At 34.1% G+C, this 26,137-nt stretch overlaps 2 protein-coding genes across 3 annotated transcripts; both read right to left on the bottom strand.

Moving 5' to 3' along the window:
* Positions 1–111: 111 nt before the first annotated feature.
* Positions 112–25,481, bottom strand: LOC115627271 (proton-coupled amino acid transporter-like protein CG1139). 2 transcript variants are annotated; one of them, XM_030522900.1, is made up of 5 exons: positions 25,355–25,481; positions 2,879–3,406; positions 1,324–1,781; positions 533–708; positions 112–465 (listed from the first exon to the last, which is right to left on the bottom strand). In XM_030522900.1, exons 1-5 carry the CDS (start codon positions 25,370–25,372, stop codon positions 221–223), a joined length of 1,425 nt encoding a protein of 474 aa, XP_030378760.1. In that variant the 5' UTR covers positions 25,373–25,481; the 3' UTR covers positions 112–220. The 2 variants fall into 2 exon arrangements, with proteins under 2 accessions (XP_030378760.1, XP_030378761.1); XM_030522901.1 differs by lacking the exon at positions 25,355–25,481 and adding an exon at positions 5,811–6,050.
* On the bottom strand, positions 14,244–25,486 carry LOC115627270 (proton-coupled amino acid transporter 1). The gene is made up of 6 exons (XM_030522899.1): positions 25,355–25,486; positions 18,382–18,560; positions 16,167–16,527; positions 15,645–16,096; positions 14,784–14,956; positions 14,244–14,706 (listed from the first exon to the last, which is right to left on the bottom strand). Exons 1-6 carry the CDS (start codon positions 25,370–25,372, stop codon positions 14,450–14,452), a joined length of 1,440 nt encoding a protein of 479 aa, XP_030378759.1. The 5' UTR covers positions 25,373–25,486; the 3' UTR covers positions 14,244–14,449.
* Between the last annotated feature and the right edge of the window lie 651 nt (positions 25,487–26,137).

Below are 26,137 nucleotides of genomic sequence, written 5' to 3' on the forward strand. Positions count from 1 at the left end.
TCAAGCGAATTACATTTTAGGCATGTGCCACATACAACAGTAAGTACACTAAAAATATCAACAGAAAAAAAATGGAATTGCAAAAATAGTAATAATAATAATAAAGGTATATCGATTAAACTTATGCTACAGTGAAATAATAATAACGTTACAACGCATTCACATGATTACAGAATATTTACAAAGTACTTGGCAATCACTCTTGAGCTCCTGAGCCTATTTATATCTCGAATTCTCTTACAATTTCTACAATACTTTGATATGTGCCCGTGACAATGCCCAGCAGTGCCACAATTAAAATAACCAAATTCTTTAAATACGTCCAGGTTCCGAGACCCTTAGGAACTTGAGTGCGAGTCACAAAATCAATAATAACCGGTACGACAAAGGCCAGCGATGTAGAGCACAGCGCCCCAATGAGAGAGATGAACAGATTCAGCTTAGGAACAACCAACGCCACGCAGACTATTGAATCAAGAAAGTATATATTAGATGGGTGTGCATATAGAACTTCCTCTCTCTCTTCACTTACATGTCATCATAATCATAATGAAGCGCAAAATCACCTGCAATGTGATGGGATATTTCTGAGCGCAGCTGTACGAGCGCTTTACAGGCGGCCACAGGATTTTTATCATCACAAAAAACTGAATAGGATAGCCAAAGAATACGCCCAAGGCGGCCACAATCTTCACCACCTGAGACATACTAGAAAATAATGTGGAAGAAAGTGCATGGATTAGCAAAAATAAAAAACAATAAACTAAATGTAAATTACAAAAAATCCGTTCAAAACAAATCAGTCTATTTGTCAATTTTTTGAAAGTTAAAATAAATAAATAAATTTGATAAACGGAAAATATTCTTTCGCGGCTTTTTATAGATTAAAAATTTATTTTAAATTAAATTTCGTGCAATTATAAACAAATTACAAATAAAAAAAAATTACAAATATAAAATATTATAACATTTAATAAAATGACCTTTAAAGCATATTAAGAAGAAGGAATTTCAAGTTACCTTTCATGCGCTTTTAAGAAACATTTTGCTCGATAGTTTAAAAATATTGAAGATTGCAAATAAAAATTCAATTATGTTCGAAAAACTTTGTGAAATGTGAAAAGTATGGAAAGTTTATGACGAAACTTTAATCTAGAATTTCAAAAAAACATAAGTAATCGGACATTAGAAAAATGTGGAGCTCAAAAGCAGCACATTAGTAGTTTGTTAAATGTTTAAATTAAACAAATTGGAATTTAAAATACATATTTTAAGGGTTTTTGAATAGGCTTCTTTTTGTTTAAAGAAAAATATTCTACTCACACATCCTCCACATTCAGATTTAGCGTTATGCTGCCCTCTACGAGTTCACCCCAACGCATATAGCTGACGAATCCGGTGAAAATGAAGAGGCCCGTAATGAAGACCATTGTTAGATTGAGGACGCCCCATCGGCTGCTGAACTGCTCAGGCTCTCGCATAGAATTGCGTAACGGCAGGATCAGAGCAATGCCCTCGTATGAGAAGAGCGCCGTGCCAAAGAACAGAGACAACTGTGCACCTGAGGTGAAGAGATGGCGTTCCGAAATAGACGGCATCGGACCCTCCTGGAATGAAATGGTCAGCGTCGCAATCAGACCAAACAGCAGCGCAACATTCGCCAGCAGGGACACGGGCGATATATACTTCAGATTGGTCATCAGCGAGGGTATCATCGCGGGCAATAGAGTTATAAGCATTACCATACTCATGCTTATATCGATGCCGTTCTGCTGCAGCACCTGAGGAGTAAACGCCAAAGAAAAGATAAATCTCCGTAAGTCCGTTCCATAAACAGTACATACTTGAAGAGTTTATGGAAATATTTCAAAGTTTCTATAAAATGAAGTCAATTTATTCTAGAATCGAATTTAATTATTAAACAAGTAATGCATTAAAAGGATCCCAAAATGGTTTTCCCCGAACTTTTCACAGTAACATCGTATTTTTTTTAAAGCTAAAATTAAAAAAAAAAACAATTTAATGTGTGTCTTAATCAAGTCCGTGAAAAAAAACATGCATACTGTTTTTAAAGAAAACAAGGAAAACAAAACGTCGAGAAACGCAATACAAGTTAAATTTTATATAGAACCTTATCTTTTCGTTACCTTTTCTTTTAAACTAAGCCATAACGTATCATATTTAGTCGCGTTAAAAGACGGAAGTTTTTGAATAATTGACCGATCGCTGCTATGGAAGCTTTATAATAGCTCGATTTCATTGAAACTGAAGTATATTTTAAAACAATATATAAAATCAACACACATTAAATTTAATTAAAACATTGAAGTTATTACAAAAACGGTAGATAGTTTCTATGGCAGCTATAAAACAAATCCAATTATAAGTATAAATACTTCATATCAGGTTTGGTTGGAAAATAACGAAAAACAAAGAAGCTATTGGTGGATAGTTCATATGCCAGATTCGGTTCAAATTCGGGCCTCATTGGTAAAAAACTACCTCGTTTTAAATTTAGTTCAGATAGTTTTTAAAACATAGAAGTTATTACAAAAGCGGCCAGAGGTTCATATGGCAGCTATAATATAGTATATATATATATAAAGAATTAAAATTTTGATTAAATAATGCACGATGCATTTAAAAAATGGAAAAACTTCAACAAATCCATCTCAGTTCCATTTTAAGGCGGAATAATAAGTCATAATAATGAACGTGTGGGTCGACTTTATATTTTTGCCACCCCCCCCCCCCTGCCTACGCCCTTGCAATTTTGTATTTGGGTAAACAAATAAAGAATGATTGGCTTTTTGTATGAGAAAAAGAGAGAAAGAGAGAGAGAGAGAGAGGATTCTTTTGCATATTTATGTACACTAACCTGATACAGATTCTCGGTGATAAAGACAAAGTATATGGCACAGAATCCGAATTGCGTCACACAGAGAAACATTTCGACAATGAGTTTCATGGCGCGGGACATGCGACGCAGGGGCCGGGGCCCATACTCGAAGCACTTCTCCACCGTTTCGGGATAATCGTAGAAAACGGCGCCTGGGGTCTTCTCAACGGCCAGCATTGAGCCGCGGATCAGCATTCGCTCGCAATGCACGCACATAACGGCAATGATGGGCATCATTATTGTGGCTCCGACAAGGCCGCCATTCTTGAAGCAATCGCCCATGGCGAAGAGGCCGGCACCCACACTACCCTTAAACAGATGTGTGGCCGCTTCCAAATTAGTGGTCGCATGTCGCTTCTTTCCGACCGCCGTACTGCTCTCCAGGTCCATATTTTTCTCAGACGGCTGTGCGCTCGGACTCCCATTTTGAGTGGAGGAGGGTTTGGTTATCTCCAACGTTTTACCCATTTCGTTGCCAGCTTCCAGTTGCTTTTGTTGTTTGTGTTGCTGCGAATCGTTCGAAATTTTCAATTAGTTTCAACTTTAAATTGTGGCTTGGGGCAAAAATGTTTAGTTTCTGCATTTAGTATAATTATTATATTTTATTTGTTCTTTCTGCTTCTTAGGTTGCCGGCTTGTGAAATGCATGTGACTTGAATGTAAAAAGCAAAGCCACAAGAGAGGAGCAAAAAGATTAAGTAACGGTAGTTGTCTCTGAAACGTTGGCTGAGAGGGGACAGAGTGCGAGCATCTTTCTGTACTTAGCTTTAAGCACTGTTAACCCTTAACCCTTAGCTGGGCAGCTGACATAACCTATGATCCTAGCTAGAAAGAAATACATATGTGTGTACTATGTGTATACATATATTCTTAAGCTTCTTATAAAAATTGTTTTCAAAATGGACCTTTTTATTTAGCTGTTAGTGTAGTGTAATGGAGCCATTAGTAAATAAGTCTTAAATTTATTTCTGTATTTTTCTTGCCTTCTTTTCTGTACTCGATTTTAAAGTTATTTAAACAGATTAATTTAAAATAACGTTAATATTTTTTAATTTTCTTTTAACATTGACTAATATTAATAGGATTTAATATTGCATAAATAGATGATTTAAGAAATGGCACAGGTTAAATTCTTTCGTGTTAAGCATTTACAAAGTGTATTGCGATTTTAAATCCCGACTTCCAAGATACATATAGAATTGTTTGTTGCACTCCAAGTCAGCTAATTGAATGTGAAAACGTGTGGGAAACAGTGACCAGCTTGCAACGTATGTGTTACTATAATCATGAATACAAAGATAAAGTGTGAATATGGAAAGGTTAGTCATCGTATGTAAAAAAAGTGTCCAATATAGTAGTCAAAAGTATATAGTAGCAATGCTTGAGTGTTGATGTTGATGTTATTCAAAAACTGTTTAGAACCCCGTCTTATTACCTTATAAAGTTGAGTCTTTAAATTATAAAATATATGAGTCTTCAGAAGAAGAAATTTTTTACTATAAGTCAATGTTCCAAAAGAATAAAATAAAGATGACTAAGTTAATTAAACTGTGGGGATTAAAACAGCAGAGTCTGTTTAATAATTCTTTTATCAAGAATAAAATAAAGTATCTTACAAAGAAATTTAAATCAATTGTACTAAAATATAATAATAGTATTACAACCGTTCGGCAGTTCTATGGAGGTGATCGTAAATTAATTAAAATTTTTTTTTTTTTGCAAAATTCTACTTTAACAGTCATGAAAAATATGCAGTCTCTAGCTTCATACTTCGAATTAGTGCCAAAATAGGGTTATAATGGGTGTTACAAATAAAGCAGAATCTACCAATAAATACCACTTTTCCTTGTCTGTTGTTTTGTATGACTGTTTGCCTGTATGATCGCAACATTCTTAGAACTTGTAGCAGCTGAAGACTTCATATTATTACTATAAGATATACCTATACTATATGTCTCATAGGCACTACTGAATGGACAGGGAAGAGTTCTATTAACTCGATTTTCAAGGTTTAACAATATAGCAGCTGCAGAAAAAGATCGATCTACGACGAGTTAAAGTGTTTTAGAAGTATAGCAGTGTTCTAATAAATAACTGTACAAGTTCTTTATTGCTTGAAACCTTGTTTGCGTTTTCTCAATCGTCGCTCATTCACGCCTCGATAATATCAATAATTCAGTGTATTATGCAGATGAAATCTTGGATTTAAATTCAATATAACCTTTTTTTTGTCGAGATAAACTCGTTTTTATTTTCTCCCTCGACAGCAAGTCTGCAGTCTAACTGAAATAATTGCAGTCGACTTATTTATGCATATATATGTATGTATGTATGTGTGTATGTATGTATGTATGTATGTATTTAAATATACACATATTATGTATGTATGTACGTAAGCATTTTTTGTTTTGTAAATAACATATCTTAGCGTATTTTGTTTTTTCTCAATTATTTAATTAATGAGATTCGCACGTTTTCAATTAGCACTGTAAGTTACTTCAATCGCTTATTTTAAATATTCCCTGCCTCTATTTTGCAATTTTCAAGGTTAAAGTTGAAGCTATTGTATAGAGTTGGGGAGGGGGGGGGGGGGGCATTTGATATTGAAGCGCGCCAAATGGCCACTGTTAAGTGGCTGTTAACTGTTTATGGCACTGTTGTTGCCCGCTAACATAGAGCGAGCAATAAAAATCGTTGATTTTGTTCAATCACATGCACTAATACGACAATTATTTTGCGAGTGGTGATAAAATTTTATGCTCATTACTGGTAGGGCATATATACATATATAACATATGTATATATGGTGAAACATTTTGTGACACATGTTAAACAATTTGCAGATAAACGCTGACCAAACAGCTGTTCAGTTCCCATTTAACATTTGGAGGGCTGTTAAATAAATTCGCACCTTTTATGAAGTTTTCCAAAAATAGGGTCGAAAGAGGATAATTAACAATGAAACAATACCAACACAAAAACAACAACAACAGCAACAAAAAAAGGTAAAAAATAACTCCAGCAATAATGCAAAATGTACACAATTCTGTAATTAACTTTAACGCGATGTTAATGTTACGACAAAGAAACAACTGCAATACTTATTTGAATAAACGTTTTTGAAAGCTGCGCGCGCGCATATGACCGACCGACCGTGCGCGTCAAGAACTCAAGCCAGACTCAGACTCAATATTTTGAAGCGGCCAACAAAACAACCACACGTTTGGGCTCGGGCCCAACGGTAAGCTTTGACGTCGACGCCAACTGCGCAGCTCTCTCTGCCTGTGCCTGTGCGTGTGTATGTGTGTGTCGCAGAAATGCACTATATGTATACGTAAGTAAATACACACACATACATACATATGTATTGTACCTATGTATGTTCAGTGTACCTATACCTAACTGTCTAGAGTATGTTAATATAATTGTACAAAAGAAAAGTTTTGCACAGCCACACCCTGCACTCTTGATGGTGAAAGGGGAGGTATTAGCTATGCGGCTATGTATGCTGCATAGGGAAAATATACAGAATTGTTCAGAATCGAGTGGGAAACTAACAAGGCTCTATAATTATGTGCATATATAGCTGCATCTTGATTTGGCATATCTATAATAATTTTCCTTGTCCCTGCATTAGTACACTCGTCTGTCTGTCTGTATGATCGCCTAGATCTGGGCATTTATGGCAGCTGCAGACTCAATATTATTTCTTAATGGGACAGTATTACTACATGTTTTATGAGGACCACTGAATTTTGATTGGCGTCTTTATAAATATTTCCATCGCCACGATGTTGAATCCTGAAGCAGCTTAAGGGTGCATTTTTGCATGCATATAAATATTAGAGTTGGGTTTCTGAGTTGAAATATTTTTCTACAGATAAAGTTTATGTTTTGAAAAAAAAATTGTTTAATTTTAGGTATTGCAGTTTAAAAATGAAAATGATTTTAAGCTTAATTTATTCACAATATTTAATAATAAAATATTCTTCATATGATGTCAAAAAAGGTGGGGAGCTTAAAATAATCTAAATATTATTTTGCATCCAAACATTTAAGGAAATTTGAAAATATTGAAATTCTGTTGTATTAGTGAAACAATTTTATTTTAAATATCATTATTAAAATTAAACGGAAATGAGTTGACATTGTAAAAAGTATATTTCTGTAAACTTCAACTTTTAATGATAAAGAATATGAAATTAGTGTTCAAAATTATTTATTTCAAGTCCATTTATTTGATAAAAAAAAGTTGCAGCTTTTGCCCTTCAAATAACTTAATTTTATTCAGCTAATTTAATAGCAAAAGTATTAAATCTAAGCGAAAAACGGATTAATAATCGCAAACATTGGATGAAAGATATTACACTTTTGAAATTTAAAAGAAATAAGTTTTAAAAAGTATTTGAGTTTCTTTTTTTATTAAACGGAAAGTTGATTCTTAAAATGTTGTATTTTGTATTCAGTTTATTTCAGTTTATTTATTTTAATAAGTAAAATAAGATTTCATTTGAAAACGTATTAATATTCACAAAGACCAGATGAGAAATATTGCAATTGTTGCAAATATTTCAAATAAATAACAATCATTTCAACGATTCTTAACATTGTTGTTAGACAGCTTTAATTAATCTATTGTCTATCAAATATATCCAGTTTAATCTAGATTGTTATCGATCACAAATCTGTTGTCTATTTAAAATTTCTACAAACTCTGGCGGCAACCTGGAGGGAGAGTACACATGAGTCGACTGCACTCAACTGCAGCGTTCCGGTTCTGTCTTGTTTTTTTTTTTTTTGGTCTATGTACTATATAGTCGATTCGGAATGCATTTTTAATTGCCTGCACTAGAAGTATTCTGATTGGTCTGGCTTAATTGGTCTTATCTGGAAGAGCCCGCAGCTTGCGAAAACTATTCGAATCGGCTTTTTGGCCCAGCTTCTTGGCCAGTCAGTTAGCTGGTTAGCTAAAAAGTTTTTATAATTAGAGGGGAACGAAATGCAGCTGTCAGTTACAGATGCGTGACAAACCTTTAAAGATTCCCACTTACAGATTCACTATAATGGCTCATTTGCTGTGTATGTATATTATAAATTATATATGTAAGTACCGATTTGAAAAATAATAAAATAAATTCATAAATATTATAACTATTTTCATGAACATTGAAACGTGCTCAGAAGCAATTTAGAAGGTTTATTTGTAGATAAGCACCTTTATAAGCCAATCGATATCATATCTTTTGTTGTATGAGTATCCAAATGGTAAACAAGTTTTGTGGAAAATTTTTTGTGTTTACAGACAGAAAATATTTATTGACTATTACGTTTATTGGCGTTGTTCCCGGCATACTTGTATAAACGCTATATATTTTAATTTTTCCTTGTGCACTTATCTCTCCACATATTAAGTATATATTTATATGTTTGACAAATCTAGAAAGGTAATTTATGAAAATCTTTGTTAGATCTTTGTGGGGGAACAAAATGATTTCGGATTTCATAATCAATATATGAGCTTTAAGATAATTTGTTAAGTGATGCTCGAGAGATATATATTTAGGAAAATGTTAATTGAACCGATTGTTTAAAGTCGATTTGTTCTAGATTTTCTACAACGCTCAGAAATAGCTAATAGAAAATATTATTATAGCCTCGGCAATCAAATAAACTTCACATTCAACTCTAAGCAAAGGTTTTGATGTGAAGATGATAAGGGAGCGACTCTAATTTATTTTAAATAGTTCTAATAACTTAATTACTTTATGAGTTGGCCACATTTTGTTTCATAATATTCTGATGTTTCATTAAAATCTGATAACTATATCATATAGTAACGTTAAGTTTTATCAAAACCATGCTCGATATCAAATAACGGCTATAAAAATGATTTGTACAGCAAAGACTCTTCTCTAATTAAGGAAAGGGTGGGAACAGTGTATTCAAAAATCGGTCTTACATAAGCTAATATTCTACATGTTTTCTATATACAGAATGGAAACGAGTATAATATACACATACAGGTTTGCTTTACCTATAAAATGAAGCACGAGTTAACAAGTTAACAAGTTAATAGTAGAAATGCTAGCTCTAAAAATGTGAGTTGCTTTCAAAAAAATGCATTGGAAAATATACAAAACGATAAATAAATTCATAATTATTTCAACCCGACTTTTATTTTGAATTAATTTCGTCCGCTAATGAGCAGCTGCGAAAAATTCGAGCAAATCGATTTATCTACACATCGTTCCATTTTTGCTTTCTTTTTGTACATTTTATTTGTTGTATTTGTAATTATAGAACTCGCCGGCTTCCTTGCTTGCTATATACATATTTAAAAGGACTTCCGGAAACAAGGTTTTCCTGTAGACAGGTAGACAGACTTGCAGCTGGAGACGCAGTCCTAACATGAAATTATGGGTCTTACAGCAATTTTTTGCACAATAAATGAGCACAGAAATGTCACATATTATTTAAATATATTATTAAACTCTGCATCACGTCGTATTTTGTTAAGCGTTGAGTGGCAAAAAAGAACACAAAATTATGCAATGAGGCTGACTAAATCGAAGCTAAAAACTAACTTAAGCACGCCTCGAAGCATTTGTGAAGCATTTTGGAATGAAACGCATAACAGTGGCATAAATCATTCGCTTGCTCAGGTGCTCATTTATTCAATCAATCAGTTCGTTTGTCCGTAAGTTGGCTTTTCAAATAGCAACAATTGTAAAATTCAAAACTGGCACAAACTTCACGTAAGCGGAAGGAAGTGGTTTTTAGTGTTCAGCAAAAGCTCGTGCATCGTTCGACGTTTAGTGATGCTGCTGCTGCTGCTAATTGTTGTTGTTGTTCTTTTTGTTGCTATTATTATTGGCATTGCCAGTGAAATTGGCAACAACAACAATAACAACAACAGCATTGCAGCTCAAGTTCAAGGATGTGAGTCGAGCCGCTTTAAATTTTGTACAGCTGCACAATGTGGCGTATGTGTAATATGTGCGCTCTCACAAACACACTAATACATACAAGTATATTCACCGATATAGTACAGGGTGCGCCATCTTTTATGCCGGTATGTAAACATTGAATATCTTTGAAAATAAACAACCGATTTTCAAGTATGAGATATTTTTATTTAATTTGGTTCTGTACAATTTCTCGAGCTGAGGTTTTCAACACTGGTCTACTCAAGTCAATCGGTTCGCTAATGACAAAGTTATTCAATATCTACATACCGACATAAAAGATGGCGCACCCTGTATATATTTATATATGTATGGGGCGATCGACGATATGTTCCCACATACATATACGGCACGTGCTTGAAGTCGACAGACTGCCAATTGAATAAAATTAAATTCTTGCTCGTAATTATTGTTGCTTGGTCCGAAGAAAAAAAAAAATTGAATTTTAAAGCGCAGCAAGTTCGTGTTTACTGTACTGGTTCGGCAACCTTCCCCCCCTCCCCTCCCCTCCCCCCACACCCACCCACAGCTGCACAAGCCATGCACCGCAATGAAATACCATAACAAACCGCAATGGAACGCATGGAAATTTACCGCATTGATTGGCATTTTCTTGTTTGTTTTGCGGCTATTGTTGTTATTTATATTTATATTTGTGTTTGTATTTTGTTTTTTTTTTTTGTTAGCGCCACTTAAATTAATTGTAAAATGCAATTGCATAAAAATCTTTAACAGCCAATCAATGCACACCCAACAAATAGATAGCGACAGATCGATCTGATGATCATGAATCGATCGATGCTGCACCTAAGACTGGACAGATGCTGGACGATGCATTGCATTTCGCATCGATTGGATCGATACACTTTGTTGCATTTGTTTACGGAATTGAACAATTGGATTATATAAGCGATCAAATGTTGTTGTTGTTGTTGTTATTATTGTTTTCATTACTTTCTGTGGCATGCATAACGGAAGTTGCTCCCCTCTCTCCATATACATACAAGTACATACATATACAGAGATACATAGTATATATATATATATATATATATATATATATATATATATATATATATATATATAAATAATATATATGTACATATATTGCATTGGCATTTACAACAGCTATTTATAGATCATTGAGGAGTGAGCGGCTAAAGTTGAAGGCCAATTAATTGCAAAGGCAGAATGGTTTAGATTAGATTGATTCAATTTGATTTGGATAAGATTAAATTTCTATGTTAGATATGGCTTAGTGGGCTCGTTGGTAAGCCTGCCAAGGTGAAGGTTCTTTTAACAGCAATTCGACAGCACAAAATCGGCAACTACGGTTGTACTATAGTGTCTCGAATGCAGGAATAAACGACGTGAGAAACTCTGACTGAGCTCGACTGTAGTTCGAAAATGTCAACTTTGTTGTTTTCCTTTGTTTCTAAGTACTTATATCCTCTAGTTTCCCCCTGCTTTTTAATTTGCGTATATAATTGTTTTTATATTTACATATTAATAATAATAAATAATTTATATTTCCGAACTATTTCCTATACACGAAGAAACAATTACAACCACTCACTTCTTAGCCATTGAACTGAAACAGTACAACGAGTCGTTTTACTTAACTCAGCACATACATTAAATATCGGACAACAATATATTTCTATTTAATGGCATATATATAAAGCATACCCTGTCTGTTTGTTTGTATGTCCTTTATAAAATCCTAAGCCAATCAGAAGGGCGGATAGTTTGAAATGAATTGAATTAAATGAATAAAGAAGTGGTTTCGGCAAATTCAACCCGCAATTGGGGTCAAATTGTAGCTAAAAAATGTATAAACCCACACTATACATCAAAAAAGCACTGTTTATTTAAAAAGAAAGTTTAAATTAAGTGTAACGACCACAGATGAGAAAAATATAAGCATAAGTTAATAATGTTTTGTGATGGACGATTTGGTGAAATGGAAAACGAGTTTAGCATATTGTTGACAAGTTGAGGACAAACTGCTTGGCGGAACGGACGAATGTTTCCTTTTTGTCATGCCATTGTCCTCGTGACACATAAATACTAGTTGTTTGCAAAATTATCGGTAGTTACTCTGATAGTGAAGAAGGGGAATAATACTTGTATATAAAATAGAAAAGAATGAAGCAACTACTAAGGACGTCGTATCACTTTCCTGAAGGTGGGTTGCCGCTGCAAAGCCCAACTACTTATATTGAGGAATAAGAAATTGAAACTTCAGCCTTACCTGAAACAGAATAAACAAATATTATTAAGTTACAGTTTATTTTTACATTTTTAGTTTTTATACATACATTTTTTATTCGATTTTGTACAAGCCCTGCTATCCAGATATAATAATTAGTTTTCGATGCTAAAGGTTTAAGAATATCAAAGAAATCTTTCTTAAATAATCGGATTTATCAGTCATACTCATTTAATGCAAGATTAAACATTTATGGCCACTTATAGCAGCACATCACGAAATATCACCCGCTAAACAATTATAGAGAAATTAGGCAAATTTTCACCATAACCCATTTTACAAAAAAATAATTATCTCTGATTAGAGTCTGTTGATTATAAAATGTTTTATTTTTCTTGAAAGGCAATTTATGGATTGCTTATTGTGAATTTTCCATAGTTTTATGATGATTGTTAGCAGTGGAAAGTTATGTAAAGCATTTAAAAATAGGCAATTCTTTCGAACTTTTCAATAATACTATACGTAGTGTTAACAACCCTCGATGTCACATGTTTGTCGAGCCAATTAAGCATGTGTGATGGCCTTGAAAATTTGCGATTTCTAATGCTCAGCTCTTTGCGTGGAAGCAACTATTAAAAAAGACACGCAACAAGTTGGTTTATCGCTCTTAGGTGAGCAACGCGCTCGAAACTTGTTTGGTCAGACCATTTGGGTTATTCAATTCAAGGGTCGTACAATGTACGTATAGGAAGGTGCTGCGTGTGTTGCAGCATATTCGCTTTAATATTGTACAATGGGACAAATTACAATTTTAATACAAAGCTAGAAAATCGAAGAAAGTGAAGCAATTAAGCAGACTGCATAATCTTGCCAATTTCGATATATATAGGATACTAAAGCAAAGTGAAAGTCCTCAAGTGGCACTCGTTCTTCACCAACCTTATAATAATAACAAATTCTTGTTAGCTTTCATTTTTTTTTTGCAAGTTTTGAAACTGCAATTTTTATTTAATTGCCAAATCTGGAGTCTATCAGTTTAATTATTTGAAGATGATTTGAAGGTGAAAAAATATTAAAGAAAGTGATTTGGAACATCATCTCACTTGTAATTTGAAAACAAAAATGGCCCAAAAGTTGCTAAGAACTGGAGCTGTCAAAGATGAAGATCCAGCAATATTTTCAAATCATAGAAGAAAGTGATTGCTAATATCATTGCATGCGCTTTAATATCTTAAGTACAGTAAAAATTGCTCAAAAACATATATACTCGAATATTTGTGTCGATAAAATATAATTTGATGTGCAGAAGAAAGTGGTTGATAACATCATCTTGCTAGTAAGCGAGTTGATATCAGAAATAATTCGGAAAAGCAGACCCCAAACTTAAATTCAAAGCCCGAAGCTATCAACTGTAAAAATATGCATGCAGAGCAAAAATTCATTATTTTTTTTAATTACCTGGGTTTTTTTCGTAGTTCCGAGTGTCAAGATGATTTACAAAATGTAAATACTTTTATAGACTATTTAAACAAAATAAGCATTAAAAAGAGAAACTATGTCTTATATTACAAAATCAGCTTATAAGAAAGGAAATCATAAACAAAGAAATGTTCTTTCTTCTAAATAAACTGACATTGCACTTTTTTGGGTTGGGTTGGGTTGGATTCAAGTGAAGGCTGGCTCATTAATTTCAACCACTTTCCCAAAAGAGTTGAAATATTGTAGATTCGATTTTTGTTTTGAAGTATTTCTTTTCTCTTTTTGCTTGAGCTTTTGCATCATTGCTTTTCCATGGATATAAATCAACACATTAACAAAATTTCATTCTTTCTGCGAAACTAACTTACGATACCATTTTTTGTTGACAAACTTGGCAGCCAATTTTATTGTTCAATTCCAGATTTTAAATCAATATACGACTCACCTACGTCAGCCGATAATATCATGGCCACCTGATAATGCTTTGTCAGATAGATTAAACTATTCGCAGTATTTTTGATTTTACGCTCACAAATAAAGATAAAAACACAATGCGTTTGGCACGAGACTTGGTTGAATACCAAGGACATCCAACCAAATTTATTATGCTTAATGAAAATTGAAGAGAAATGTAATCAGAGCTACAATAAAATAACTCAAACGTAAAAGTACATGGCTATCTTAAGGGTTTGCTTTAAGGTTTGTTCGTTTTTTCTTTTTTTTTTTTTTGGATTAATAAGGAAACAATATAATATTGAAGATGATGATTTGCAATCTGATGAATTGTGGCTTAGAGGCTAGTTTAATTGTATAAAAATAAACACTTAAATTAATTATGCAGATTTATTTGCTGTTTGCTATTCGAGCACCAACTTCCCGCATATTCAATGCCAATCAGTGTAGTTCCTCCTCTCCGAAGTGCTTGAAGATTTGCCTCAGGCTTTCATAGGAGCCGGTGAAGAAGCCCAGTAGTGCCAGCAACAATATGACCAGGTTCTTGGCAAAGAGCCAAACTCCGGGTCCCTTATTCGGTTCGCTTCGTGCGATCAGCTCAATAACGGGCGGAAAAACAAGCGCCAGAGCCGTGGAGCACAGAGCGCCGATCAATGAGATGAAGAGTCCAAGTGCTGGCACGAGCTCGGCTATGGCCACTGTTTGTGTGTGTGTGTGTGTGTGTGTAAATAAGCAGCTAGTTCCCAAAATATCAGAGTTCAAACGATGTACTTACACGTTAAAATGACGAGAAGCGTACGAAAACCCAGCTCCCCGCTTAGAGAGCGCCCTTCAAGACGACAGAACTGCTTCGCACTGGGCCACATTATTTGAATGGCTACGAAGAATTGCAGCGGATAGCCCAGTAGAACACCCATGGACACCATAAGTTTAACCGACTGCGCTAGGCTGTATGATAAATTGGTGTTATAGCATATTTTATAATCTTTTCAAACTGGAGAATCAAACCAAAATCAAAGGTGAACGCTCTTTTGCGCTAGCTTTCAACTTTCAAATGTTATTCTCGTAATTAGTTGTAACAAGAATTTGTGTTACAGGAGAACATATTTTAGCAACGGTATGAAAGATATTTTGAGTTGAAATGTAAATCTTATTGAAAAAGTTATTCTTGGAACAAGTAATATACCGTATATACCATATTTGTTTTAATAATTTGGCGAAGGTCACAATTCTCTATGTATCTCTCGATTTTTAATACACAAGTCATTCAGACTTAACGTTCACCTAGAAGACTTGAACGACATAAGTAAAGATTACCTTAAACTTGGTAAGCTGGCTAAAAGTTTAAAGAATTTGTTAGTCTCCAATAAATTAATGATTCTGAGAAATTTCATCGATCCAGTTTCTTCTGTACGAGTTTCTGTGGCTTGGACTATATATGAATAAGTTGTCGAGTTGGCTGCATGGAAAACCCATGATGGTTTACAACAACTACCCCATGCTATCACATTTCTTCAACTATTTTTCAAACTCTTCTAGTATATATTCCATTCTGATTCTCCTTAAAATTGAGTTGCACATCCAAAGCACACATTTTAGTTTGATTTCCAGTTTTAAATTAGAGACTTCGGCTCACATGGTATCACCCAGATTAAGTGTTAGGCTGCCACCAACATCCTCGCCCCACTTCATATAGCCCACAGAGCCGGCGAACATGAACATAATGGTGACCAGAAACATGCCCACATTAAGGACACCAAAGGTTTTTTCGAATTGACGCGGTTTCCGCATAGCGTTCTTCAGCGGCAGAACCAAGGCAATGCCCTCAAAGGCGAAGATCGCTGTACCAAAGAACAGAGCCAGCTGAGATCCATTTGTGTAAAGGGCGCGTTCCCGAACATCTGGTAATCCGTCGCGGAGCGCATAGTAAAGCGTGATGGCCAAGCCGAGAATCATGCAAATGTTGGCGATGAAGGAGACGGGCGTCAACCACTTCAGATTCGTAATAAGCGAGGAGAGGAGCACAGGCAAAAATGCCATTACCATAACCAGATGCACATCTATGTTGATGTCGTAGGCCCGCAATATCTTCGAAACGAGCATAACGAGGTAGAAGTAGAGTAGTAGTCTCTCGTCAATAACTCGCCGGAGCACTCACCTGCCGCAAATTGGTGCTGATGAACACAAAGTAGATGCAACAGAAGCCCAGTTGGGTGACACAGATGAAGATATCGACAAGGCGACCCATGGTCCGCGACCAATTTCGCAGCTTGACGGGTCCATACTCGAAACACTGCTCCACGGTTGCGGCATAGTCCGAGCAAATAGCATCGCCTCTCACATCTCTCATCTTCTTGGAGCAGGCAATGAGGACATGCTGACAATGTATGCTAACCACTGCTATCGCAATGGTCAACACTGGAGCGACAATCAGACCGCCATTCTTAAAGGCATCGCCCATGGCAAAGAGGCCAGGTCCAATGTTCCCCTTAAACAAATGCACAATTGTCTCCAGATAGCTGAAGTCAGAGGAGCGATTAGGCAACAATTTCAAAATTAATGGCAATAAAGTGGATACTGGCGTTAGAATTTGTGGTTAGTAGGCAGGACGAAAGGTATTCTGTTAAAAGTCCAGCACTCAGCTCAAAAGAACCGATTTAAAATAGCAAATATCTATCACAGTTCTTAAAAGTTCGTCAAAAGTACTTGTATTGTTCATAGAATCCTGCATCAGATAATCCGAATGCTTCATTATAATCCGATTAATATAGTTATTGTAAGCGACCCCCAAATTGTATGGTCGATCGGGAGCGAGTCAAATTTGCAGCTCACTCCAAAAAGTTGAAGATCTCCTTTCAAATCTGATTTTCGATTCTTTTCTTCATCTTCCTGGTCTTTTCCACACTATCTCCATCTGGTAGACTTGTTCGTAAAATAAGCAACTCAAATTTACTTGTTTATATTCATCTCTGCATATTCCTGTTTGTTCTCTGTTAGTAATTTTTTTTCTACAATTATATATCGAAAATAAATATTTGAGAAACAGATTCAAGAGAGCAGATTTGAACAGATAGTTTAGGAAATATAAAGAGGAATTTTATGTATTTGATGCAGTGGAACGAGTGGGAATACTTGAAAAGCGATCGATCTATTCTTCCCTTCATCTTCATTTTCTTTTCCACACTATCTCTATCTGGTAGGCTTGTTCTAAAAATAAGGAACTCAAGTTTACTTGATGAATAGAAATTCATCTCTGCATATTCCTGTTCTCTGTTAGTAATTTTTTTTCTACAAATAGGTCTTTATATATGGAAAAATAATATTTGAAAAACAGATTCGAGAGAGCAGATTTGAAGAGATAGTTTAGGAAATATAAAGAGGAATTTTATGTATTTGATGCAGTGGAACGAGTGGGAATACTTGAAAAGCGATCGATCTTTTCTTTTCTTCATCTTCCTGTTCTTTTCCACAGTATCTCCATCTGGTAGACTTGTTCTTAAAATAAGCAACTCAAGATTAATTGTTTCTATTCATCTCTGCATCTTCCTGTTCTTTATTAGTAATTTTTTTTCTACAAAGAGGAGGTTATATATCGAAAAAAAATATTTGAAAAACAGATTCGAGAGAGCAGATTTGAAGAGATAGTTTAGGAAATATAAAGAGGAATTTTATGTATTTGATGCAGTGGAACGAGTGGGAAGACTTGAAAAGCGATCGATCTACTCTTTCCTTCATCTTCATTTTCTTTCCCACACTATCCGTATCCGGTAGAACAATCTAAAAATAAGGAACTCAAGATTACTTGTTTCTATTCATCTCTGTATCTTCCTGTTCTCTATTAGTTATTATACCTCTAGTTTTTTTCTATCCAAAAAGAGGTCTTTATATATCGAAGAAAAAATATTTGAAAAACAGATTCAAGAGAGCAGATTTGAACAGATAGTTTAGGAAATATAAAGAGGAATTTTATATATTTGACGCAGTGGAACGAGTGGGAATACTTGAAAAGCGATCGAAATTAGTCGAAACATTGAAATTTTAACGTGCACTTTTTAGGATATGTGTTGTTTAGGGGCCACATTTTCAGAGTTAGGTCTAGGATTAGTATTGCTGATGAGTTGTTTTAGTTGTTAAGTGGATGCACTGTAGTTTGTTGCATATTTGAGATGAAGAAAGACTCCATATAAGGGAATATAAATCCATGATGCGCCCATAAATTACTCCTAGTTTTGGGCAGGTTATTGTTAGTTTTGAAGTGGATTAGTTGGTGTGGTTTGTTGCATGTTATTTGTGGCCTTGTTAGTATCTTTTTTGTTGTTGTTATTGTTGTGAAAATTTTTAGTATTTTCTTTATCATATTGTGGTTTTTGTACCTTGTTGGTGGATGATATTCCTTATCATTGGGCTCCTTCCCATCAGCTGCGGCCACTGTTTCAGGCGCTGTTCCAATTTCCGTTCCATTCGCCACTCTAGCTTCCGTTCCATTTCCCGTTGATGGCAAAGCTGCTTGCTGCATGTGTTCCGGTGCTGTATTTCTTTCCGATTTCGGTTGCTTTATGGTGGCATCGGCATGTCAATAGAATGAAAAAGCAGTTCTCTATATATTGACAATGTTTTGGACAATTTTTCAAATGTAGAGTGGAAAGTTTTCCACAACCCAGCAACCCATCAACCCCCACTTAATACTCAATTAAAGCAGTGTGTTTCCGGCTTAATGTGCCAGTTGATGATTTTTAATTGCTCGAAATTAAGCAATAATTTCACTTTTGGCAAAGTTATCAACTCAATAACACTTGAACGCTTCACAATGCTTCCGGCCTGATCTTCTTGTTACTGTAGTTGCTCTTGTTATGTTATTATAAGTATATAAATGTATATAGATGTGTATGTGTATATATAGTATAAATAACAAATGCATTGTCCAAATTAAGCTTGATTGCGAATCGCTGCAAAGGCATTTTTCACTCGATTCGATTCAAGCTGATGGGATGGGCCTTTAAAATCTCCTATACTATATATAAGTGCATATATATTCATATTCAATTTCAATGCCAAAACCGTGAAAACAATTTGAACACCTCGTAATTAATGCACATAGATAAGCTTATTATTCTAGAGTCTGTCATAATAATTATAATAAGTACACTGTTTGTGGGGGAAAACAGAAAAAAATCGTTCAATCTAATTTGCATTCGTAATTGTATTTGTTGTTTAGAACATTTAAAAAATTCTATTCTCTTTTTACTCTACTTGAAATAAAAAATGCCGTCAAGAAATTTTCTTCAGCAGCAACATATAGTATCGCTTGCAATATTGAATTCCACAATTCATTTCAAGCAATTCAAATAGATTCAGATTCAGATTCTATAGGTATATTTGAAAAGTAAAACTTGTTTCTCGAATAATATACTAGTAGTTATAAAGAGTATAATCGTAAGGAGAAGGCATCGAATTTCTTCTGGCCAACAGACGGACAATTTGTTTCATAAATATTTATATAAATATAATTGAAAATATTTGCTATTTTATTTTTAAATAAATGAATCATTAAATAAAGCGATGAATCGCTTGTTAAGCTGTGGTCAGACAAACAAATATTTTGCATAGAAGTTTGTGCTTTTTTACTAAGAGGCATTGAAAAAAAACAATCCTAATGAAGGTGTTTGCAGAAAACTATATCTGAATAGTTTTAATTAATGCAACATTTATTCATGAGATAGCTTTGAAATTCAAGAGATATATTAGTTATATAGTTTAGGTTATGAAATATTTTTCTTTATAAATTTAGCAGAACTCAAACATTCATATCATTATAATTGAAATTTAATTTGGACTTATTCAGGCAGAGGTGCTTTTTAAAACACATATAGCTTCTATATCAGCTATATTAGAGACAAGTGTGATGGAATTTGACTCTGATGCGTTATGAAGAAATACCGAATTAATTAATTGCATTATCTAGTAATACCTTTAGTAACACCTAAATTAATTAATTAATAAAGATTAATGAAAACAAATCTTTAGGTATATGCAGTAATTATATTTAAAACTAAATAATAATTAACTGTTGTTTGCGATAATTTAAACAGCATAAAAGTTATTGGAGATTTATTCTCAAATCGGTCGATAGTTCCTAGAACAGCTATTTCATATAGATAGATATGATATCAAATAGTGTGAATTGGAGCGCTTTTGCAATGCTCTAGAGCTGATAATAGCAACGAGGTATGTAAGTATTGCTCTATAATACTATTTACCAGCCATGAGACATTTAACTGTCCATGTCTAGCCCCATATCTGACTGATTGTATATTTATTAGTGTCGTCTCCTCTTTGCCAAGCGCACGTAAATCGCTTTTATAATCCGGACACGTTTTCTATTTGGTTTGTTGGTTTTTGTTTTGTTTCTTTTTTTCTTTTTTCGTCCCATGCCGATAAAGATAAAGATTAAAACAAAAACAGTATACTTGGTACTGAAAAGATAATTAGTTGAGTGCATAATGTTTCTAAGCGCTTGTCGAGCAACAGCAACAATTACAACAGAACTTCTACCCTGCACGTGCATTGTGTAGCGATTTGAGAGACAGTGGACCCCAGCTAACTGGAAAGCTCTTCACTACAGTTGCTTTATTAACTTTGAAGTGAACAAAGTTTTGAATAATTTTGAAATACAAAGCTATTGCTCGAAAATATGAGATGAAGAAAGATGAAAGTATTAGTTTTTGGCTTTGAATAAACAGTTTCTTGACAAATAATTTTTTTGGTGTGAAAACCTATTCATATAAATCCCATTAGTTTATTTAAGTCTTTTAATTTAACTGGACTTCAAAGCTCTATTTATGAGTTACTTTGTTAAAAACCACACTAGGTTTTTAGTTTAGTCAAAATTATATAATTATTATAAAAAATATTTTATGAAATATTCCAGTTTTTAATTGTTTTTCATTTTTTAAAAGTAAAATACTACTATTGGAGTTTTTTTTTAAGATCTCACTTTAAGTTAAAAGTTCCTTAAAACATTAGCCATTAAAAAAGTACATTGTTCCATAATTTATTTAATAAAGTATAACAAATAAATGCTGGGTATAAGAATATAAATGTTCTAAAACTGTCAAAGTTTTCGGTTTTCAGTTCGTTTTCCAAATGTAGAAAATAAACGAGAGTATTGTTTGTCTTCTTCAACAGTTTCCAGAATCCGAACAGCACATGAAATTTGAAATTACTTTTCATTTCACTAAGCATTTTCAAACGGAAAAAACGGAAGTGGAAAAGTCTTTCCTTATTTGGCGATTTCATTTAATCAAAATACTACTTTTTGGAATCATAACAGACTTATTGATGAAAGGCATATATTTCTTCGTTGGATTTGGTCTTCAACAACTAAATGAATTTGTTAGCAATCGTCAGGAAGGAATTTAAAAAATTACCTTTCATTCTACTATAAAAATAGTAAAAGTTTAAAACTGAGCGGAAAGAGCTCTTTTTCATTCGTGGATTTGATTCCGCCAAAATATAAATGCAAATTTGTTAGCAATTGCCAGGGAGAAATTTCAAAAATTACCTTTCATTCTACTATAAAAATAGTAAACGTTTAAAACTCAAAAAATGAAAGCGGAAAGAGCTTTTTTTCATTCGTGGATTTGATTCCGCCACGGCAAACGGAAACATGCTTGAATATACGCTTATTTAGGCAACACAACAGCTTTTTGGAAACAAAACATAGTACTTATCAGTGTCATAAAACAGTGAAACGAGAGGCATATATATCTTCTTTGTTGTTTCTTCCAAAAGCACAGATGCTTTCGAAATGAGACATTGAACCCGTACGAATTCACTGTACAAAGTCAACAATTACGTATCACAATCGTCTACTGACTGACCGTCACAGATTTGGGCCGGACTTTTGAAAGCCTACCATAAATTTTCGACCATTCATACGCACGTACTCTCCTTTAATTAAGGAATTACACTAAACTATATATTATCGATAATATACATTTTGAGTTGACATGCAGCTTATGTGTATAATAATTTACGTTTCGTTTCCGTAGATTGCCTATCAGTTCTCTTGGCCCCCATTCAGATTAGCTCCGGAGTAGGAGGAACATGTGATATACTTAACATACAGCTGACGGCATAGGTACGAGTACTCGAACTTTGGGGGACTTTCGATAGTGTGACGAAATGGAATTAAATGCCCCGCGGAAAACACTCTCGTGATTAGTAACTCTCTTCCAGTGGAATATTTTTTACAAGTACATCGCTCCGCTTGGTTGATGAGCTGAGCTGCTGGAAGAGTATTAGTTTACATCATCTAGAAAAAGTTTTAGTTCTTGGGCTTATCGGCAGGCAGGCAAAGTAAATGAATCGTTAGAATTATTGCTGTTGACATGGCCGTCATTTGACAACTGATGACTGCGTGAGTTGCGTGAAGTATCTGATGTGCCGAAGTGGAAATTGAAGAGTTTTGATTACAGTCTATATCGAGTGGCTATACTTGTAGTCAATAGTTGTTGCCCTCCAGACCCTGCTTATAAGTAGTGTTGCCATCAGCTGAGAATTTGTTTTGTTATACGAGTTTGTCGTGACTGTGAAAGAATTGTATATCCCAGCTATTGATGCTGCATTATTCAAGCCCCATTCAATGTCTTTCAATGGGAATTTTCCATGCACTTTAAGTTTCTCTGTTCAAATTGAGTGCACCACGCACCAGACATGGGTGTGGTTTTTCAATGGGTTTATGTCAACTTTAAATGTTTTTCAAAAGTATCTACTTGAACGAAAGCCAAAACTGTTTGTAGTCTTCGTTGATGTTTTTCAATTTATTTGAAATGCTATTTTAAAACGTCTCCCAAAATCAAAAAGTCTGTAACTTGACGCAAACTTTTTTTTAAAGGCCTTACGAACTGAAAATTGCAACATAGCTTTATAGAGACCTATTGTGTTGGACAGCATATCAGAGACCTAAAATTTGAAGCTTTTTGGCACATCTTTAGAAAAGACCCATCAAGTGCCTAAAAAGTTTGTAAAGGGCAATGAATTTCAACTGAAATAGAATTTTATTTTGAACACAGAACAGGTTCAGTGCAATTTTCTGTTACGACGCAATACCTTTTGTAGTTGTCTTTTTGTGGACCTCAATTAATAGACAGCACCATTGATTCTATTGGCACACAAAATTAGTGAAGCAACAAAACGGTATCGAGATGTTTCCAGTAGACTACAAAAAAAGAAAACCTTCTTAAGAAACACATTTTAGTCACCTTTAGTATAAATATATTGTCTCAACGTGTATCGCTAAGTTTTGATTGAGTTGGATCTCTTGATATCTTGCTCGAATAAATCATTTTGGGTATGAAAGAAGAATACTCATATTGGTTAATACAGCTTTGAGAATGGGCACAATATTTAGAGCATTATTATTATTAGACAGTTATTAGTGTTATAAAACACTCATGCTAGGAGCATTCTTCTTCTTCTTCTCTTTTCACACACATATTGATTGTAAATAATTATTTAAGCTTTTAATTTAAATAGAATGTGTGTCTAATAGAACAATATTTAAAGAATTCTTATTCTCATTTTCGTTTTCCTGGGATGAGGGTTCGTTTTGACAACAAGTGAGGATCCCCTAAATATCATATATGTATGTATATGTATTTTATGTGTATATTAATGATTAAATATTATTGGTACAATTAATAATTAATAAGTAAGTTGTTGTTCCTGATAAATAGTAGAGTGTATCTGTTATAGAACCGATATTTAAATTGTTAACAATATACTGGTTATATGATATATATAATGCCAATAATCTAAAATACTGTTTTGCTATTCTGATAAAAGGATTTGGCTTTGACAACAAGTCAGTCGTATGTATAACAGAGGATCACATATGAGGTTCTCGTAATCATTAGCTATAATAAATCGATTTAAGCGATATTTTATATTTTGAACGACAATGTATGACAATATTCTACGGTTGGGCCCAAGAATTTTTTATACAAATTATCGATAAGAAAAACGAGTTATGAATTGTAAGATTTTTTTTCAAAATCATGTTGTTTTCTTTTGTAATGTGTTTACACTGATAGTAGAGATATTCAAAGGAACTATAACATACATATATTTGGAAATATTGTATTATGGCAACTGACTTTTTATTCCAAGGCAGAATCATAGGCATACTATACATATGTAGGTCTTATCTGTGTTCATATGTAATTGATAATTAAATTAAGTTATAAATTTTCAAAATCAATACTGTGCAGTTTCATTATGATCGTAATGATGTGCAAGGGATAACTATATATACAATAGATATAAATGAATATATATAATATATATATGAATTTTCATAAGTAACTTTTTATTCATAATTAAATTGTTGTCAATATATAGTACTATAGACATTTTTGAAATCAGATTCGCTGTAATAAGAAGTGGAGGATCCTATGTATTTTCAGCGGAGAATCATAAATGGGATATGTATGATCATAAATATATATTATATGTTTGCAGATTATATTTATAGGTTGAGATTATAAAAGTAATACTTATATGGTGAAGGAACATATATTATTATAAATGTAATACTTTTCTGGTGGTGGATTGAATCCGTATTTCTTATGTTCGAGTATACTTGCATTTGAAGATTCTTTTCTAAATGAATTGATAATGTTTCTTATAATAACGATATTTGTTCGTACGAATTTGCATGTCAGTAGCATAATATTATAGCCAAAGAATTTGAATTGGAATTCCAAGGCAAGTTTCGCAGCGTGTGTATAGTAATTTTGACTGACAATATTTGAAATTTTTAGATCCCCCTAAAGCCGCCAACTCTGTTGACATGCGTAACAGCTGGCGTTCCATGGCCGGTTGTTATTATTATTATTCATGCTGTTGTTGTTGCTGATTTTGTTAAGCTAGCACAGATTTTTTTTTTTTTTTTGCTGACTTTGCACTTGAATATGCTAAAGTGAATGATATATGTACGTTTGTATGTATAGCTGGTATCTGCATGACATGGCTATAGAGAGATTCCTCAAATCCGCAGGCAGTGTCTAACGAAGTGGCTTTAAGTTTATAATTATAAGTTCACATATTGTATGTACATACGTACTATGTGGGCGTAATTAACTTAACTAAATCGAGGGCAAGCACAGACAATTTTTCTATTTGAATGGGCACACACACACACGCACACACACACATAGGCTGTTTGGTGCCCAAAATTAAAAAATTTGTTATGCTTTAAATCATTTGTTTTGCTTTTTGTTTTTGTCGTTTGTAAAATTATTTTTTTTATTTAGCGTTTTTTCGTTCTTTCTCTTTAGTACACACCTCCGCATCGGCGTCCATTTTGGCAGCTGTGTGGATGCCGCAGTTGTTGTTGTTGCTGTTGTTGTTGTTGTTGTTGTCACAGATCTCGGTCAGTGCACGGGACAGAAATGTACACACATGAGTGTGTAAATTAGCGCTTGAATTTGCTCTTTTATTTGGTATATAATTTATTTTTAATTAGGTCTTATTTGTACTGTCATTTACATTTGTATGGCACTCTCACTTTGTCATTAATAACAATAAACAAAATTAACAAACAAAAAAAAAATTAATAATAATAATAACACGCGAATTAATTTTTTTTATATCATATATATTTGCATATATGTATGTATGTTATGTGTTTCTCGGCTGGTTTGTTTGTTTGTTTGTTTGTGTGGGTGTGGATCGCGATCGAGCGTTGCTCCTTGAGCGACTTGGGACCGAACAGAATCTTTTGTGTTCTGAACGACGCGTGTGTGTTAATCGCTCCACGAAATCATCAAGACTGACGGCGGCGTCGGCGGCGGCCCAGCGCTGTAGTTGCCGCCGCCACTGTCCAAGCTGTCGCAAGCTTTGTTGACGACGCTGCCTGTTCGTTGTTGCTGTTGCTGTTGTTGTTGCCGCTGCTGCCAACACTTGACACTTGGCGCTTTTTTGTTTTCGCCTTTCTGTTAGATTTCTAATTCCCAAGTAGTATGCATGCTTCTGCTTCTGCTTCTGCTGCTGCCGCCTTCTAACACCTTCCCAGTTTTGTTTGCCACGCCGCCGTCCAACACTCATTTCTTTTATCATTATTATTAT

Source organism: Scaptodrosophila lebanonensis, unplaced genomic scaffold (genome assembly GCF_003285725.1).
Source record: "Scaptodrosophila lebanonensis strain 11010-0011.00,11010-0021.00 unplaced genomic scaffold, SlebRS2 tig00000092-arrow-pilon, whole genome shotgun sequence".
Lineage (NCBI taxonomy): Eukaryota > Metazoa > Arthropoda > Insecta > Diptera > Drosophilidae > Scaptodrosophila > Scaptodrosophila lebanonensis.